Consider the following 17,614-nt stretch of genomic DNA (forward strand, 5'->3'; position numbering starts at 1 on the left):
ACAAAGCATAGAATTTAAAAGCAACAAAACTTAGGAAAAATACATGAAAATTAATGCATAACCTACATTGACTTTTTCTTTAAGGTCTGAGAAGTTGCCCTCCTTCCGATAGATGGCAAATTCAGGACTCTGCAACACAGCTTCTGAACGAGTAATCCAACTATGAAGTTCAGTCATGTCAACATCCAACCTAAGACAGGAAAATATAAGGATCATTATTTCTTGATTATCTTTCTTCTAGATGAAAAAAAAGGTAATCTATCCACATTTAACATTCTACAACTATCTGAGACTCCTGCTTGATACCCAAGTAAGTTACTGTTAATGGCACTAATATTTCCCAAGTCAGGTAGACTCAAAATATGCAGTCAGCTTTGACATAGTGTCATATGATCACGGAAGTCATTTTATTCATCTCAATGTAGCCATCACCTTGACTGAATCCCCTATAAGCCATTACTCAGCCTCTGCTTGAATGTTCGCACTGGTAGAGAAATTATTTCCCAAAATAAACCTCCTTCTTTTTGGAAAGCATTTAGAGCAAACAAAGCATTCCCTTCAGTGGCCCCCATTGAACCATACCTCTGCTGTTCATGCTCTTGTATAGTCTCCAACCTTACTGACTCTGGATTTGGCCACGGGATTTACTACAGCAAATGGGATATTAGTAAGTGTAACACAAGAAAGAGCTTTGCAAGCACTTGCACCTTGGATCTTGTCCTTTGAGAGCACACAACAGGGGAATGCAACTGTTACGTAAGAATTCCGACAATCCTTTAAGGAAGTTCAGTCTAGCCAGGTGGAGAGACCATATGGAAGAGTAAAAGGGACCAGGTATGTTAATAAAGCCTTCTTTGACCTATGAACCATTCCAAGTACCAGCTAAATATAACCAAATGAGTGGTACAACAGACACCTTTAGAGCTACGGGACCACCCAAAGAGCCCTGCCCACATTGCACAATTGTGAGATATGATAAATAACTTAAGACATTAAATTTGGGGGTGGGTTGTCATGCTGCCATAGGTATTTGATTATCTACCCTGATAGTCTGTCTTTTACTGCAGAGCTCTTCGGAGCTGACAGGAATAAATATTGACTCTCATCAAATGACTCAGGTCTAGTTAAAGCAGAGATTGTAGGGGAGTCAGGGAAGGGTCGCAAGGCTGGAGGGTGTCTATGAATCATTTGAAATTCCAGGCACAGTTGTGAATGTGTGAGTGTGTTTCTCAAGAAAGAGCTTCTAGTTTTACCAGCATCTGGAAAGAATCTGTGAAAAGTGAATTTAGAGATCATCTAATCCAATCATTTATTTAAAAAAAAAACAGGCAAACAAATAAAAGTCTCCAGAAAAATTAATGACATTCAATTTTCACAGAAAATGTGCAGAGTAGAACAAAAATACCAATACAAGATTTAGACACTGATAATGTACTTTAATTACCATTCTATATACCTCCCTTTCTGATACAACCCTCAAGTTGAGGGTCGTTTCTTTAAATCAACTAGAAGGTATAAGCCACTGGGCTTCCTCTATTCCTAGTTACATCAATAGATAATCCATAGTTACTCAGTATCTTCCTTTCCTTAAAATATGACTACTAAAAGGATTATATCAGTAGTATTTAGTTTAATTGGGGAAGAATGTACAATTATCTTCTCGGTTTATAATATTTTCACTGATGTACTATTCTGTGACTTAAATCAATGTTTTTGACTTCCATATTGGACTTTCAACATACATTGCAGTTAAATTGAGTTAAAACTTCTAAGAATTGTTCACATAAATTATCATCAAGCCAGTTCTCCACTATCACAATGTTATAAACTGGTTTTCCGAACTCTGAACTCAAACTGCAGGGCTTTTGATAATACAAACCTGTTAAAATGTTTCATATTAGTTGCAGGCTGTTAGTTTAAAATTAAACTGATACAGAGCTTCATAGAACATGAAACGTTTCCAATAAAGTATTCTCTTTTTGCATTCCTACAGAAGCCTGTGGTAAGTAAGGTATTATCAATCTCTCTATTCATATAAGAAGATGGAGGCAGAGAGAAATTAATTGACCTCAGACCATTAGAACCAGGGGGAAGGGTCTTAATTCATCTTATTCATTATCATAAACTTCCCCTCAACAAAGGCCGGGTTCATATTAATAAATATTTACTGAATAAAGGCATACCCCAGATCCCGTGGCATTAAATGTCAACACTTTCATTTGCATATGGACTGCAAATATTTATGAATTTTTATTTTGTCATACGTATCAACTGCTATCTTTTGTACATCTTGCTTTCCTGTAAGTTTAATTATTGGGTTTCCTATTTCTTCACTCGTAATGTTGATTTTAACATACAGGTCTACTTCAGATATGTTGTGAGTTCAGTTCCAGACCACCACAGTAAAACGGGTATCACAATAAAGGAATCATAATCATTTTGCTGGAGGAAGGTCCTGCCTTCAATTTGTAAAATAACACAACATCTGTGAAGTGCAATAAAGCGAGGCTCAATAAGACAACGGACGTATGGCTGTAGAGTCCTGCTGCACTCATGTAATAATGTCTCTTCCCATCTCATTTATGTTAACTCATTAAATGAAGTCTGACTATGGCTATTTAACTGTCTACCAAATCGAGCACATTTTTTTTTCTCCCATCAAACAGTCTTGAGAAAGGAATCTCTGTTTTTCTTTGGTATAATATAAAAATCCTTGTCACTCTGCCTCTGGCCATTCGCTTGGCAGCGCATAGGGTGCGACAGGAGTTCTGGGGTGTTTACACCTCAGCAGAGACTCTTCACTAGTGGGAGCTGGGAGTCGGTGGATACATATCCCAGCTCCCTCGCCCTTCGATGTGCGCCCACCGTGCTTCGGAAGGTCCCCAGGAGAAGTGCGCCACAGCTGCCTCTAGCAATAGCCTGCTTGGGGATCAGCTTGCGTTGGCTGCTTCCTATTCCTAACCTCACTTCCCCACTTTGCTTCCTGGGATCACTTCCCCAAAAAACTTGCACCTGATTCTTTGTCTCCAAATCAACTCCTGAGAGAACCTAAACCCAGGCAATGATCAACAGCGTCAAATGAACCCAGTGAGCTGACACATTGAGCTTTTTCAACATGCGCTCTGTACAAAGAAAGTCTTTAAATGTTTTCAAAAACTCTCAAAGCTCTGACCTGTCATCTCTCTCCAGCTATCAACATATGAGGTTGTTTTCTACTTTACAGAGAAGAGTGCAGTTAGCAAACTAGAATTTCTTCCGTTTTGTGTATTCTAACATCCAGTCTAACCTGCATGGGTCCTTCTCATTGCCTTCTCTTACTTTTGAGGTATTTTCCTTTATTTAACCTAAAGTCAATCACTACCTGCAATTTATACTTTAATCTCTTCTTATCAGGCATCTAATATCAATTTTTTGTTACGTATCTCCTATAAATTAAACCCCTCCCTCTCAACTTAATTCTTCATATCTTAATTTAAACATATTTTGCTGACTCCTTTTTGTGTGTGTGTGACAGAGACAGAGAGAGACAGAGAGAGGGAAAGACAGAGATAGAGAGACAGGAAGGGAGAGAAATAGGAAGCATCAATTCTTCATTGCAGCACCTTAGTTGTTCATTGATTGCTTTCTCATATGTGCCTTGACTGGGGGGCTACAGCAGACCGAGTGACCTCTTGCTCAACCTAGCAACCCCTGGGCTCAACCCAGTGACCTTGGGCTCAAGCTGCTGAACTTGTTCAAACCAGATGAGCCTGCACTCAAGCCGGTGACCTCAGGATTTTGAACCTGGGTCCTCTGCATCCCTGTTCAATGCTCTATCCACTGTACCACCATCTGATCAGGCTACTGACTCCTTTTCTTTATCAACCTTCTCTTGTTCCCCATATTCCCTTCCACCCATTTTCTTATCTTCTACAAAGACAAATGTTTTTGTAAGAGTTGTCTTTGTTTATGTATCTTACACTATATGCAAAGGTAAACTCAAAATGGATTTCAGACTTAAGTGAAGACCTGAAACCACAAAACTCCTAGGAAAAAACATTGGCAGTAAACACTTGATATCACTGTAATTTTTTTTTATATGTCTCCTAGGGCTAGGTCAACAAAATAAACAAATGAGACTACATCAAACTAAAGAGTTTTTGCACATTGAAAGAAACCATCAACACAATAAAAGACGATCTACTTGAGGGGAGAAGATATGTGCCAATGATACATCTGGTAAGGGGTTAATATTCCAACTATATAAGGAACTTATACAACTGAACACCAAAAAACAAAACACCAATAACCTCATTAAAAAATGTGTAGAGGGGCCTGACCTGTGGTGGCGCAGTGGATAAAGCATCAACCTGGAAATGCTGAGGTCGCCGGTTCAAAACCCTGGGCTTGCCTGGTCAAGGCACATATGGGAGTTGATGCTTCCTGCTCCTCCCCCTTCTTTCTCTCTCTCTCTCTCTCTCTCTCTCTCTCTCTCTCTCTCTCTCTCTCTCTCTCCTCTCTATAATAAATAAATAAAATCTTAAAAAAAAGGAGTAGAGGACCTGAATAGCAACCTCTCCAAAGTGGACATACAGATGGCCAACAGACACATGAAAAGATGCTCAACATCACTAGTCATCAGAGAAATGCAAATTAAAACCACAATGTGATATCACCTCACACCTGTCAGAATGGCTGTCATCAATAAATCAACAAACAACAAGTGCTGGCGAGGGTGTGGAGAAAAGGGAATCCTCATGCACTGTTGGTGGGAATGCAGATCTGCATTTCTTTTCATCTTCTCCTCAAAAATTAAAGCTAGAACTACCTTATGACCCAGCAATTCTACTTCTGGGTGTTTATCCAAAGAAATTCAAAATATTAATTTGAAAAGACATATTCACCCCTATGTTTGTTGCAGTATTATTTAAACTAGCGAAGATATGGAAGCAACCTAAGTATCCATGGATAGGCAAGTGGGTAAAGAAGTGGTGCATATATACAACAGAATATTGCTCGGCCATGAAAAGAATGAAATTTTGCCATTTGCAACAGCATGAATGGACCTCGAGGGTATTGTGCTAAGTGAAACAGATCAAAGACAAATACCATATGATTTTGCTTCTACATGGAATCTAAAAAATAAAATAAACAAAATAGAACTAAACAAAAAAATAAGATTTGTTCAGTTTACTGTCAGTTTTCCGCCTCGTAGGCAGTCTTTAATCCACTCAATATTTTCCTAACAAAAACACTGCTTTATAAAGGAACCATGCCAATGACTCCAATGGACAGTTTTATTGTCTTCTATCTAGCAGCATTTAACACTGTTGACCATACTCTCCTTGTTTTAAAATCATTTCTTTTTATTTCATGATGTCAATCTACTGTTGGTTTTTTGTTGTTGTTGTTGTTGTTTTTGACAGAGACAGAGAGACAGAGAGAGAGACAGATAGGGACAGACAGACAGGAAGGGAGAGAGATGAGAAGCATCGATTCTTCGTTGTGGCTCCTTGGTTGTTCAATGACTGCTTTCTCATATGTGCGTTGACTGGGGGGCTACAGCAGAGTGAGCGACCCCTTGCTCAAGCCAGCCACCTTGAGCTTTAAGCCAGCAACTTCTGGGCTCAAGCCAGTGACCCTGGAATCATGTCTATGATCCCACACTAAAGTCAGCAACCCCGCAATCAAAGTGGTGAGCCTGCACTCAAGCTGGATAAGCCTGTGCTGAAGCCAGTGATCTCAGAGTTTTGAAGCTGTGTCCTCTATACCCCAGTCCAAAGCTCTATCCATTGTGCCACCATCTGTTCAGGTTCTTCTCGGTTTTTTCTTCTGTTTCCATAATTGCTGTTAATTTTTTATTATTATTATTATTATTTTTTTGTAGGTTCATTCTCCTCCTCCCTTTCATACATACTGGAGTTCATCAAGGTCCAGTTGATTCATTCTCAACCATCTTCTGTCTACTGCATCATTCTCTCTCAATATAGCAATCTTATCCATGCTCATGATTATGACACTCAATTATAGTCTATATATCAATGACCCTGATATACATATCTGTAATTTAAGCATTTCTTCTGAGCTCCACAGATGCATATCCACTTGTCTAACAGATGTCTCCAACTGCATGCTGAAAACTCTTTAGGTAAGATGTCAGGGCTCAATGTTTGATCTTCTGACCTAACTGGCATCCTCCCAGTATTCCTCAGATCTGTCAATTGCATCACTGTCTACCATCTCTGATGCCTTCCTCTCCTTTCCTTCCCATATTTCACCTATTGCAAAGGTTAATCCATCAAATATGATATGTCTTCTGAATCCATTTGCTTCTCATGGACATCACAGCCGGTATCCTCATTCATCTTGCCATCAAATGCGATCCAAACTACTGCAACAGCCTCTCAACTGGTTCTGGGTGATCTTTCTGGAACATTCCCATCTATTCTGTGCACTGTCTATGTTACCCTCATTCTAAAAACTACTCAAAAAACTTTCCATTTGTCTTAGGATAAAGGCAAAAACTTTGACATGATCCTGTGTCATCTGGCTTTGACAAACCTTTTAACCTTGTACTCCACTTTGTGCTTTAGTCAAGCAATTCTCCTAGAAATAAATCTCACTTCAAGTTTCTTAGGGAGCCCAGAGCCAAACGTAAGTGTTCTATCTCCCCCAGTGAAGCGGCATCCTTCCCTTACTCCGAGCCATCTATCCATTAGCAGATTTCTATTTTGGAAAGTGTCTTCTTGGTCTAAGCCACTTTGGTCCAATTTGCCCTTGTTCCTTTCAATCAGTATGACCCAGTTTCACACCATATAGTCTCTTAGTCGCAAAGGTGACATGTGAATAGCCCTCAGTCCCTGTCAAATGCACCCTTGACACTTTGTCTCTCTGGTCTCACATCTTTCTGAGTCTCACTGTCTCTAGGAAAGATTGCTCCCTTCCACCGAGAGTTCCATGAAGCTAGAACCTGACCGAAGGGGCGGGGCCGGCCTGGCAGCTGGGAGAGACCTGCTCAGGCCTGTGTGGGGGAAGTTTTCCCCCAGGCCTGGATGTACATTGATCTTGTTTGCATACATGTTGTAATTATCCTTCAACTACTATCTCCAATTCATTGTGGAAACAAACAAACAAACAAAAAAAACCCAAAGATTATTTATCCGGTTCGAGAGTAAATCATTTTCATTCAAAAAATCATCCAATACTTTGACAACTATCTTTCTTAAAAATGTGAAATTGTAAGTTTCCTTTTAAAACAGTTACATATCTTCTTCATTTCTGCCACAAAATGGATATACCAAGTGCTGACTCTATGACGGACAGAGTATTAAACCTCCTAGATAACAGAGGTGAACAGGCATCAGTCCACATTACCCAGAATTTGGTTTAGTGAAGCATCCATTTGACAAAATAGAATGTTTCAGACGTGGAACTGGGATCAGCTCACACTGTGACTTTTATTTTGCCTAATCAGAAAATACTTCTTCAGTGAATTCGAATTAAATCAGCTCCTAGGCTAGAGGCTCTGCCAAGTAAATTGGTTATCTGCACACAGTGAAGGCTTTGTGGAGTCAAAACCATGGTAACCAGCTGTTTGCTGTTCAGTCTGTGAAGAGTTTCAAAAGGCCTGAGCAGCAGTTGGCGTGCAGTTCAAATAACTGAGATCAAGTCAGGCAACAGGACGGGAAATCCCACGAAGGGGTCTTTCCTCATGAAGTGATTCTGTCTGTTGGATTTTCTGAATTTGGAAAGATTGCACAAGGTGATTAAACTTCCCTTTTACATAAAAGTGCTTTGGAGGGTGATTTTACTCATTTTTTGATTTGTAGATTTAAAAAGGGGGGGGGGATTTCAACTATCATATTTTTAGGGCCACCGTGAGTAGAGTACTTTTACCTGATACAAATTATCTATTCATAGGCACATGGGTTAATACGTTATACTTTCTTTCTGAAATGGAATGAAGCAAAATATCAATGAGTTCGTACAATTCTTACCTGTCAAACTTTTCTTCTGTTGTCTTTCCTAATTGTGACATCCCAATTCCTTTGGAAAAGGGTAGAGCCTAAAGCCAATTCATACAGGATTTAGCTTTCAGCCGTTCCTCACCTAATCATATTGTTGTACGTGTTTCCTGTTGCTTCTATGTGTGCTTCTTGCTTCGATCAGAGCTATGGTTGCCTTACTAATTTTTTTTGGTCCTGATGGAATACGCAGTCAGCCTGCACTCCAACATCTAATACTCGGCACCCTCCATTAGAGTGCTGGGAGTTAGCAGTCAGCTGCCGGCATTGTTTTTCTTCCTACATTCTGCCAATAGACGTCCCCATCTCTTCATGCCAGCACTGAGGATAGCACAGTGAAGGGGAGGCAGAAGCGGTTTCAAAAGGACTCCTGTGCACTCTTCCTGAGTGCCAGGGGCCCACATGCAATGCTTCGTCTCCGTGGCATTTCCACGGCTTTTAACGAAGAACAAGGTCTTCTCCGGGTCCCTACAAAATCCTGGCTTTTAAGTGACAGTTGCACGTTGATTTCATTCCTTATCAATGTGACAGCCATTGCCTTAGCATTCTTTGTGGTCTGCCCCCTAGTTTTCTCATTTCATCAGCTATTGAGTATTTTTTAGGTCTTTTTTTCTGAGATGTATGGCAAATGAACAAACTCTTGTGATTTGAACCCATACATGTTTATGAAGTGCTGTCTCTTTCTTGAGCATTTTTCCAGTAACATTTTTATTTATTTATTTATTTATTTATTTATTTATTTATTTATTATTTTAGGTGAAAGGAGGGGCGATAGCGAGGCAGACTCCCATATGTAGCCCAAAAGAGATTCACCCAGCAACCCCATTTGGGGCTGATGCTTGAGTACCAAGGTATCCTTAGTGCCTGAGGCATTTGCGCTCAGACCAAGTGAGCTATTCTTAGCATCTGAGGCCCCTAAAACCAATAGAGCCACTGCCAGCTGGAGGGAAAGAGAGTGAAGGGGGGAGGGGAGAGAAGCAGACGGTCTTTTCTCCTGTATGCACTGACCTGGGATCAAACCCAGGACATTCATAGGCCAGGCCAACGCTCTATCCAGTGAGCCACTGACCAGGGCCACCAGTGATATATTCTATCATGCTTTGTACTACCTGAGACTGGGTACTTAATCACCAAGTGAAGATATCATACAGGTATAACTGTTACCTTCTCAAAAACCCTTGAGCCTGACCTGTGGTGGCGCAATGGATAAAGTGTCGACCTGGAAATGCTGAGGTCGCCGGTTCGAAACCCTGGGCTTGCCTGGTCAAGGCACATATGGGAGTTGATGCTTCCAGCTCCTCCCCCCTCCTCTCTCTCTCCCTCTCTCTCTCTCTCTCTCCTTCTCTCTCTCTCTAAAAATGAATAAATAAAATAAAATAAAAAATTAAAAAAAACTAGCAAAAAGTTTTAAAAAAAAATTAAAAAAAAAAAACCCTTGAGAAAAACACTGAAGAATTATTTTTCAATATCATATTAAATCTTAGATTCTATGCGTGTATTTTTCTATCTTCATCAAATCACTCATTCTACTAATCCTTTCTTTTGTTCACTTTAAAACTCTCACAAAACCATTGTTAATGAACTGATACAGACTAAGTTTCTCATAAGGGCCTCTACACCCCCAGAATCAGCCCACTAATATATTCCTTACTCATCTGGCTCTCAGAGCACACTTCACTCTGCACTTAATGTACTTCCATGTGTTATTAAACACAGACTCTATCTCTTAAATCCGATCTAACTTCATCCAATTTAAAAATTCTCTTTATCTACTAAGAATATAGACTTCTTATTCTCTCCTCACAAAATTAATTTTTGTGTGTGTGACAGGGTCAGAGAGAAACAAAGAAAAAAACAGATACGGACAGACAGACAGGAAGGGCGAGAGATGAGAAGCATCAATTCTTTGTTGCAGCATCTTAGTTGTTCATTGATTGCTTTCTCATGTGTACTTTGACCAGGGAGCTACAGCAGAGCCAGTGACCCCTTGCTCAAGCCAGCGACCTTGGGCTCCAAATTGGTGAGCCTTGCTCAAACTAGATGAGCCCGCACTCAAACTAGCGACCTCGGGGTCTCGAACCTGGGTCCTCTGCATCCCAGTCCGACGCTATCCACTGCACCACCGCCCGGTCAGGCTTCAATTATTATTATTTTTTAAAGAGACAGAGTCAGAGAGAGGGACTGACAGGCAGGAACAGAGAGAGATGAGAAGCATCAATCATTAGTTTGTTATTGCGACATCTTAGTTGTTCGTTGATTACATTCTCATATGTGCCTTGACTGTGGGGCGACAGCAGACCAAGTAACCCCTTGCTTGAGCCAGTGACCTTGGGCTCAAGCTGGTGAGCTTTGCTCAAAAAAGATGAGCCCGCGCTCAAACTAGCGACCTCGGGGTCTCGAACCTGGGTCCTCTGCATCCCAGTCCGACGCTCTATCCACTGCACCACTGCCTGGTCAGGCTTCAATTTTTTTTTTTTTTTTTTTTTTTTTTTGCATTTTTCAGAAGCTGGAAATAGGGAGAGACAGTCAGACAGACTCCCGCATGCGCCCGACCGGGATCCACCCAGCACGCCCACCATGGGGCGATGCTCTGCCCACCAGGGGGCGATGCTCTGCCCATCCTGGGCGTCGCCATGTTGCGACCAGAGCCACTCTAGCGCCTGAGGCAGAGGCCACAGAGCCATCCCCAGCGCCCGGGCCATTTTTGCTCCAATGGAGCCTTGGCTGCGGGAGGGGAAGAGAGAGACAGAGGAAGGCGCGGCGGAGGGGTGGAGAAGCAAATGGGCGCTTCTCCTGTGTGCCCTGGCCGGGAATCGAACCCGGGTCCTCCGCACGCTAGGCCGTCGCGCTACCGCTGAGCCAACCGGCCAGGGCCAATTATTTTTGATAAATATCTTGTCCCATATTTTTCAAGGATGCCCTGAAATTTCATCTTTGTTATTCTTTATGATTAGCAGTGAAGTGACAACTTTCTCCTTTACAAAGACACGCATCACAAAACTCCCTAAACCAAAATGTGTCAAGTCCCATAGAACAGAACTACCATGTCTTTATTTTTATTTGAAAAGGGTTTATTATTAAACCAACGTTATTTTTCAAAGAGACTTTCCATTCCAGAACTTCTGGAATTTTCCAGAATATCAAAATTCCAGACTTTCTGGAATTTTAAAAATATCAAAAGTATGGTGCATATATACCAAATATTCAGAAAGTCAAAATTTTCCCTTATGGTCATATGGTAGAAATGGATTCTACTTGACCCAGTTGAATATCCCGTAAGAGGGATGCAATTAGGTCAATTATACTCCCTCATTGTCAAAACTGGGAAATATATTTGTCTGTGTATATGTACGTATAAATATTCTAAGTAAATTAAAAGCAAAGCACTGAAAAACAACCCCCCTAAAAGAGGAACATTTGCAATTTAAGAAGTCCATTTTTAATTCTCGATAGTATATCGTTGTAAGGAACTTGCCTATATGATAACTGTGTTAATTATGTCAGAAGAGCCTCTTAATAGGTACTTACTGTGCTCTGTTAGTTTTCTGTATGGTGACTGCTATATAAAGTATTAAACTAAGATGACGCATTTACATAAAATCTAATCCAGTCACTTTCAATATACCATTTGGAACTCATCATTCCCAAATGTGTAAACGTTGAAAGTAGAAATCCTCCAAGCTCTCAGACTTAACTAATTTGATTAGTGAGGTGGGTTATGAATGTCCATTTTACATTTTTAAACATCATTTCACATAGAATTTCATAAAAACTTATGAGCTTCATTTTAGAGGCCTGAAACTCCGGTGTCGATGCTTGTGAAACACGTTAATTCTCACAGGATCCTGAAAGCTCTAGGCCTAGGCCAGGTGACTTAACAAACCAATTCTAGTGTACATTTTAATTAGTAAAATGCACATTTTATGTTAATGGAAAACAAAACTATAATTCTTTTTCATTGATATTCCAAATATGTAAAAAATTATTTTGGCAGTGAGGTAAGATTACAAAACTGTGTTTATTATATTTTTAATAATCATCTTTGTTCCTCAGAGTTCTAGCAATTGAGAAGACATTTGAATTCCATATTGGTGTACGGGTCCTCTCCCGCTCCCTGACCATCTGATGAACTCATACTCATCTCTCACGTCTCAATTCAAAATACATCAATTCGTGAAAGTTTTCTTGACCCACTTCTCCCTACTCTTCCTCTTTCAACCTTCCTTCTGGAGACAATGATCCCTCCCACCTTAATGTTTGTACATGCTACTTGCTTTTAAAAATTCAATAAATAGAATACAAATTAAATTTGAACCAGAGAGCACTTATAAAACGTCAGAGCTTATAAAATTTAGTATAAACCCTATTAGGGTAAAAAAAAATAAAGTATTTTTAGGACTCTGGGATGTGTTGACTACATGATGATTAATATACTTTTATAGTCACATAATATTATTAAAGGGGAAAATCCTATTTAAGCAGCAGAAAACAAGTCAACGTTTAGATAAATACCTGTCCCAAATCCATATAGTATGTGTGTTTTCCTGGGTGGGAGGGAGAAGACAGGGCCACATGATTGCCTTATAGTTTTTCATGCATGTGACATATATGACTGTGTGTGCTTTAAATGTAAATTTAATACTGTTCAAAGGCAAATTGCTGAACTGAAAATCAAGTAACCTTGGTTTTTATCAACCATTACATCTTTATGCTGTTTCCTCAGGCAAGTGAAATAACATCTCTGATAGTCCTTGAAATAGCAAAAACTAAAGTTACCATCAAACTAGTCTTAAAATAGAAACTAAAAACACCGTTAAAACATTACTCTTAAATGTGTATATTTACCTCACTAATTAAAGTGATTTTGACCAGACATACAAAGCTGAAGGTAGCTTTGATATCCCAATTCTATGAATCCGTTCATTTAGCAATCAAAACAAATAAGAGCTGAGGATATTAAAAGTCCCAGTTATAATAAAGACCCTCCAAACTCTTTTCAACAGTTTACACAATACCTGAAAAAAATATGTGACAAGTGAGAAAGCGTATTGTCCTCAGTTAATAGCAACTGGCTATATTTACAGTCCTATCAAATACTCTTTTTTCCATATGTTTGCATAATTTTATTTACAAGCTTAACTGTAGTTCTAGGTTTCTATGTGTAAATTTAAGGGCATCACTCAAAAAATAATATACTTTAGTAGAGTTAAATTTGACTCCAGATTGCACTGAAATGCATCCTTAAATATACTAAAAAATCAGTTTCTATGTAGCTTACCTTGTCCTGAAATATGACTATTATGTCCTTCAAAATCTGACTTCACATCCGAAACATAAAATTCATTCTTAAAAGTGTGTCTTCTTCAGACATAGGTACTAAACTCATGGACCTGGGTTTTAAAGAGCATTTTATGAATTTGACTCCAATGGCAAGAGAAGTGAAGGCAAAAATTAATGAATGGGACTACATCAGACTAAGAAGTTTTTGCTCAGCAAGAGAAACTGATAACAAAATAAACAGAAAGCCAACTAAATGGGAAATGATATTTTCAAACAACAGCTCAGATAAGGGCCTAATATCCAAAATATACAAAGAACTCATAAAACTCAACAACAAACAAACAAACAATCCAATAAAAAAATGGGAAGAGGACATGAACAGACACTTCTCCCAGGAGGAAGTACAAATGGCCAACAGATATATGAAAAGATGCTCATCTTCTTTAGTTATTAGAGAAATGCAAATCAAAACTGCAATGAGATACCACCTCACACCTGTTAGATTAGCTATTGTTAACAAGACAGGTAATAGCAAATGTTGGAGAGGCTGTGGAGAAAAAGGAACCCTCATCCACTGTTGGTGGGAATGTAAAGTAGTACAACCATTATGGAAGAAAGTATGGTGGTTTCTTAAAAAACTGAAAATAGAACTACCTTATGACCCAGCAATCCCTCTACTGGGTATATACCCCAAAAACTCAGAAACATTGATACGTAAAGACACATGCAGCCCCATGTTCATTGCAGCATTATTCACAGTGGCCAGGACATGGAAACAACCAAAAAGCCCGTCAATAGATAACTGGATAAAGAAGATGTGGCACATATACACTATGGAATACTACTCAGCCATAAGAAATGATGACATCAGATCATTTACAGCAAAATGGTGGGATCTTGATAACATTATACGAAGTGAAATAAGTAAATCAGAAAAAAACCAGGAACTGCATTATTCCATACGTAGGTGGGACATAAAAATGAAACTAAGAGACATTGATAAGAGTGTGGTGGTTACGGGGGGAGGGGGGAAAGGGAGAGGGAAAGGGGGAGGGGGAGGGGGGAAAGGGAGAGGGAAAGGGGGAGGGGGAGGGGCACAAAGAAAACTAGATAGAAGGTGACAGAGGACAATCTGACTTTGGGTGATAGGTATGCAACATAATTGAAAGACAAGATAACCTGGACTTGTTGATCTTTGAATATATGTAACCTGATTTATTGATGTTGCCCCATTAAAAAAATAAAATTATAAAAAAAAGGTGTGTCTTCTTCATTGTCAATTACAACAAACCAATAATATGTACAAGGTATAGAAAAATACTGCCTTTTAAAATACATGTCCTCAGAAACAAACACGATGATTTAATATTTTTAAATTATAAATGATCTGGCATTGATATTAATCTTTGTACTTCTACGATAACAGATTGTACTAAAAAGAATAAAACTCCTACAGAAATACTGCTTCTCTCCAAAAAGTAAAACTTAACTCTTTAGTCATCTGATAAAAAAAAACTTTTTTCTCTTTTTTAGCCAAGAGGAGAGTAGAAAGTGAGGCAAACTCCTGCATGTGCCCTGACCAGGATCCACCCTGCAACCCTATGTAGGGTCGATGCTCAAGTACCAAGCTACTTTTAGTGCTTGAGGTTGATGCCCTACAAAAGAGCTATCCTCAGCGCCCATGGCGTAGCTCAAACCAACTGAGCCCCTGGCTGCAGGAGGGGAAGAGGGAGAGAAGGGGGAGTGGAAAGAGGAGAGAAGCAGATGTGCCCTGACTGGGAACTGAACCTAGGATGCCCATATGCCGAGCCGACGCTCTATCCACTGAGCCACTGGCAAGGGCCAAAATCAACTTGAAAATAACTTTTTTACCTTAATTTGGGGAAAAAAAACTTAACCATTTAAAAACACACTGGTAATATACATATTTATTTCTAAAATGTGATATGGTTAAAAAGAAGTTATTTTCGTATCTTCTGTTAATATAACTCTCAGGGAAACATACCTTAAAAACTAAGGTAATACCCAAATTCTAAGATGTCAGAGCCACTTCTATTAGAGGCACTAGGTAATAAAGCCAAAGAATGTGAAAGCACATAAAAAAAAAAAAGTATGACCCAAAGGATTGGCAACACAGTGTTTCTAAGCCACAGATGCTCAGAACCTATTTTTCATGTTCAGTAAATTAAAGTCCCTTTGAAATACAGTTCTGTGTAAGCAAATCACCCTAACACACATTAATAGAAATATTCTCTTAAGTGATAGATGAAATCTTGTCATGGTAACAAATCTATGATCATACAATGTTGAAAACCTTGAGCCATTAATTTTAAAATCAAATCTGATGTTTATTTAAAATAATGAAACCCAAAAGAAAAGCTGGATATGTGCTTGTGAGATATAAATGTGGGTCACTAGAGGGCGCACACTCCCTTTCACAGCTTGTCTGGTCCTCAATTTGGCTTCTCTGTTATTGTCTTATCTACATAAAGATAATGTGGTGACAAATGGATTTTTCATGGGAATTCTCTTACAGAGAAACATGAAATGTCCAAAGATATAGATAAAATGGTATAAAAAGAACATGTTAGAAAGACACCCTCAGATGCACAGTTAAAAGTGCCTTCAGTCACTTTAACATATACACAAAAGTATTATGAAGTCATAATACAAAGATTCCTTTGAGAAAAATGTCTTCCATTCGGGGAGACATGCTTAATCCAAATAATATTTTAGTATTTTCTGGACTTTGTAACCCAGTAGGGTTCCCCCAGTTCGTTAATTTTACTTATACTGTATTTTTATATGTAGACACTCCTGCTCTATAAATCTGCATATGATTATATCCCTGTATCAAATAGATTAAGTTTTTGAAATGTTACTTCTACAATCAAATTCAAAAGAAAATAGCATTTTACACATCATGTTCATGTCACATGCTTTGATAAAGAAAATAATCAATTTATCTCCCACAAAAACTATGCAGGTTATTAATGTTTTGAGAAGTGAGTTTTTTTCATGCTCACTGACCCCAGGGTGTGAGCTCTTTTCAAAAAATGAAATTAGTTCCAGTTACAGTTTTATTAACTTAAAATCATGTTTCTTTGATAACCAATTTATGGAAGCAAGAAGAACATACATTTTTCTTTTTTAAATGTTGCCTTACACTTTTTTAAAATGAAAAGTTTTGTTATGATCGTACTCGGGATGGTCAGGAAGCATGAGGACGTACATGAATGTTTGTACTATTCAAAGGGTTAATAATCTTCCTATTCATTGATAGGTCATGAACCCACTTTGTTTTCGACACTGAAGCATGGAGTTAAGATTCAAAACCAGGTCTGTCTCAATCCAAAAATTTTCACTACATGACACTTCCTTTCCTCTCTACCAAATGAAAGGAAACCACTTAAAAAAATTAAGGAAGCCTGACCAGGCGGTGGCGCAGTGGATAGAGCGTCGGACTGGGATGCAGAGGACCCAGGTTCGAGACCCCGAGGTCGCAAGCTTGAGTGCAGGCTCATCTGGTTTGAGCAAAAGCCCACCAGCTTGAACCCAACCAAGGTCACTGGCTCCAGCAGGGGGTTACTTGGTCTGCTGAAGGCCCACGGTCAAGGCACATATGAGAAAGCAATCCATGAACAACTAAGGTGTTGCAACGTGCAATGGAAAACTAATGATTGATGCTTCTCATCTCTCTCCATTCCTGTCTGTCTGTCCCTATCTATCCCTCTCTCTGACTCACTCCCTGTCTCAGTAAAAAATAAATAAATAAATAAATAAATAAATAAATAAGGAAAAGTCAACATGAATTCCCCAGTTGCTGCTATACAGTAGAGTCTGGTGGCATTGTGGATTATACTACAATTTGATTGGAAGTCTCTAACAGTAGAACATCAATTCTCAACATTTTCATTGATATAAACTATGATGCTTACTTGCATAATTGATACACTTATGGCATTATAAAATAGTTGGGGTTTTTTTCTTTATTTATTACTTTAGTACCTTCCTTAATTTCCTAAAATCTTCAAATTTCTAATCTGTTGATGCATGGTCTAACTTCAGAACTGAAATTAAGCATAGATGATAAAGGTTGGTATTTATGACATATAATGGGGTTAAGATAATGGTTAGCACTAGAAGTCTTCACTTGAAAATAGTTCAATTATATGAGACTCCCACTTATATATTTATATTAAAAAAGCCTAAGAGGTTTTTTTTCACAGAAAAAGATCTCTGTATTTAAATATAGCCAAATGCTCCCATGCTACCCTAGAGTCTATGAGACTTCAGAATGTAGAAGAACCATAATCTAAGATACAGTTTCC

General features: G+C 38.9%; 1 protein-coding gene across 6 annotated transcripts in view; it reads right to left on the reverse strand.

The window, feature by feature from the left end:
• DMD (dystrophin) overlaps positions 1 to 17,614 on the reverse strand; it is a 1,890,745-nt gene that overhangs the window by 1,578,504 nt on the left and 294,627 nt on the right. For all 6 annotated transcript variants that reach the window (XM_066356826.1, XM_066356825.1, XM_066356822.1 and 3 more), the window contains one exon: positions 67 to 190. In XM_066356826.1, coding sequence (XP_066212923.1) covers positions 67 to 190 — 124 coding nt within the window. The remainder of the gene's footprint in view (positions 1 to 66; positions 191 to 17,614) is intronic.

Source organism: Saccopteryx leptura, chromosome X (genome assembly GCF_036850995.1).
Source record: "Saccopteryx leptura isolate mSacLep1 chromosome X, mSacLep1_pri_phased_curated, whole genome shotgun sequence".
In the NCBI taxonomy this organism is placed as follows: domain Eukaryota; kingdom Metazoa; phylum Chordata; class Mammalia; order Chiroptera; family Emballonuridae; genus Saccopteryx; species Saccopteryx leptura.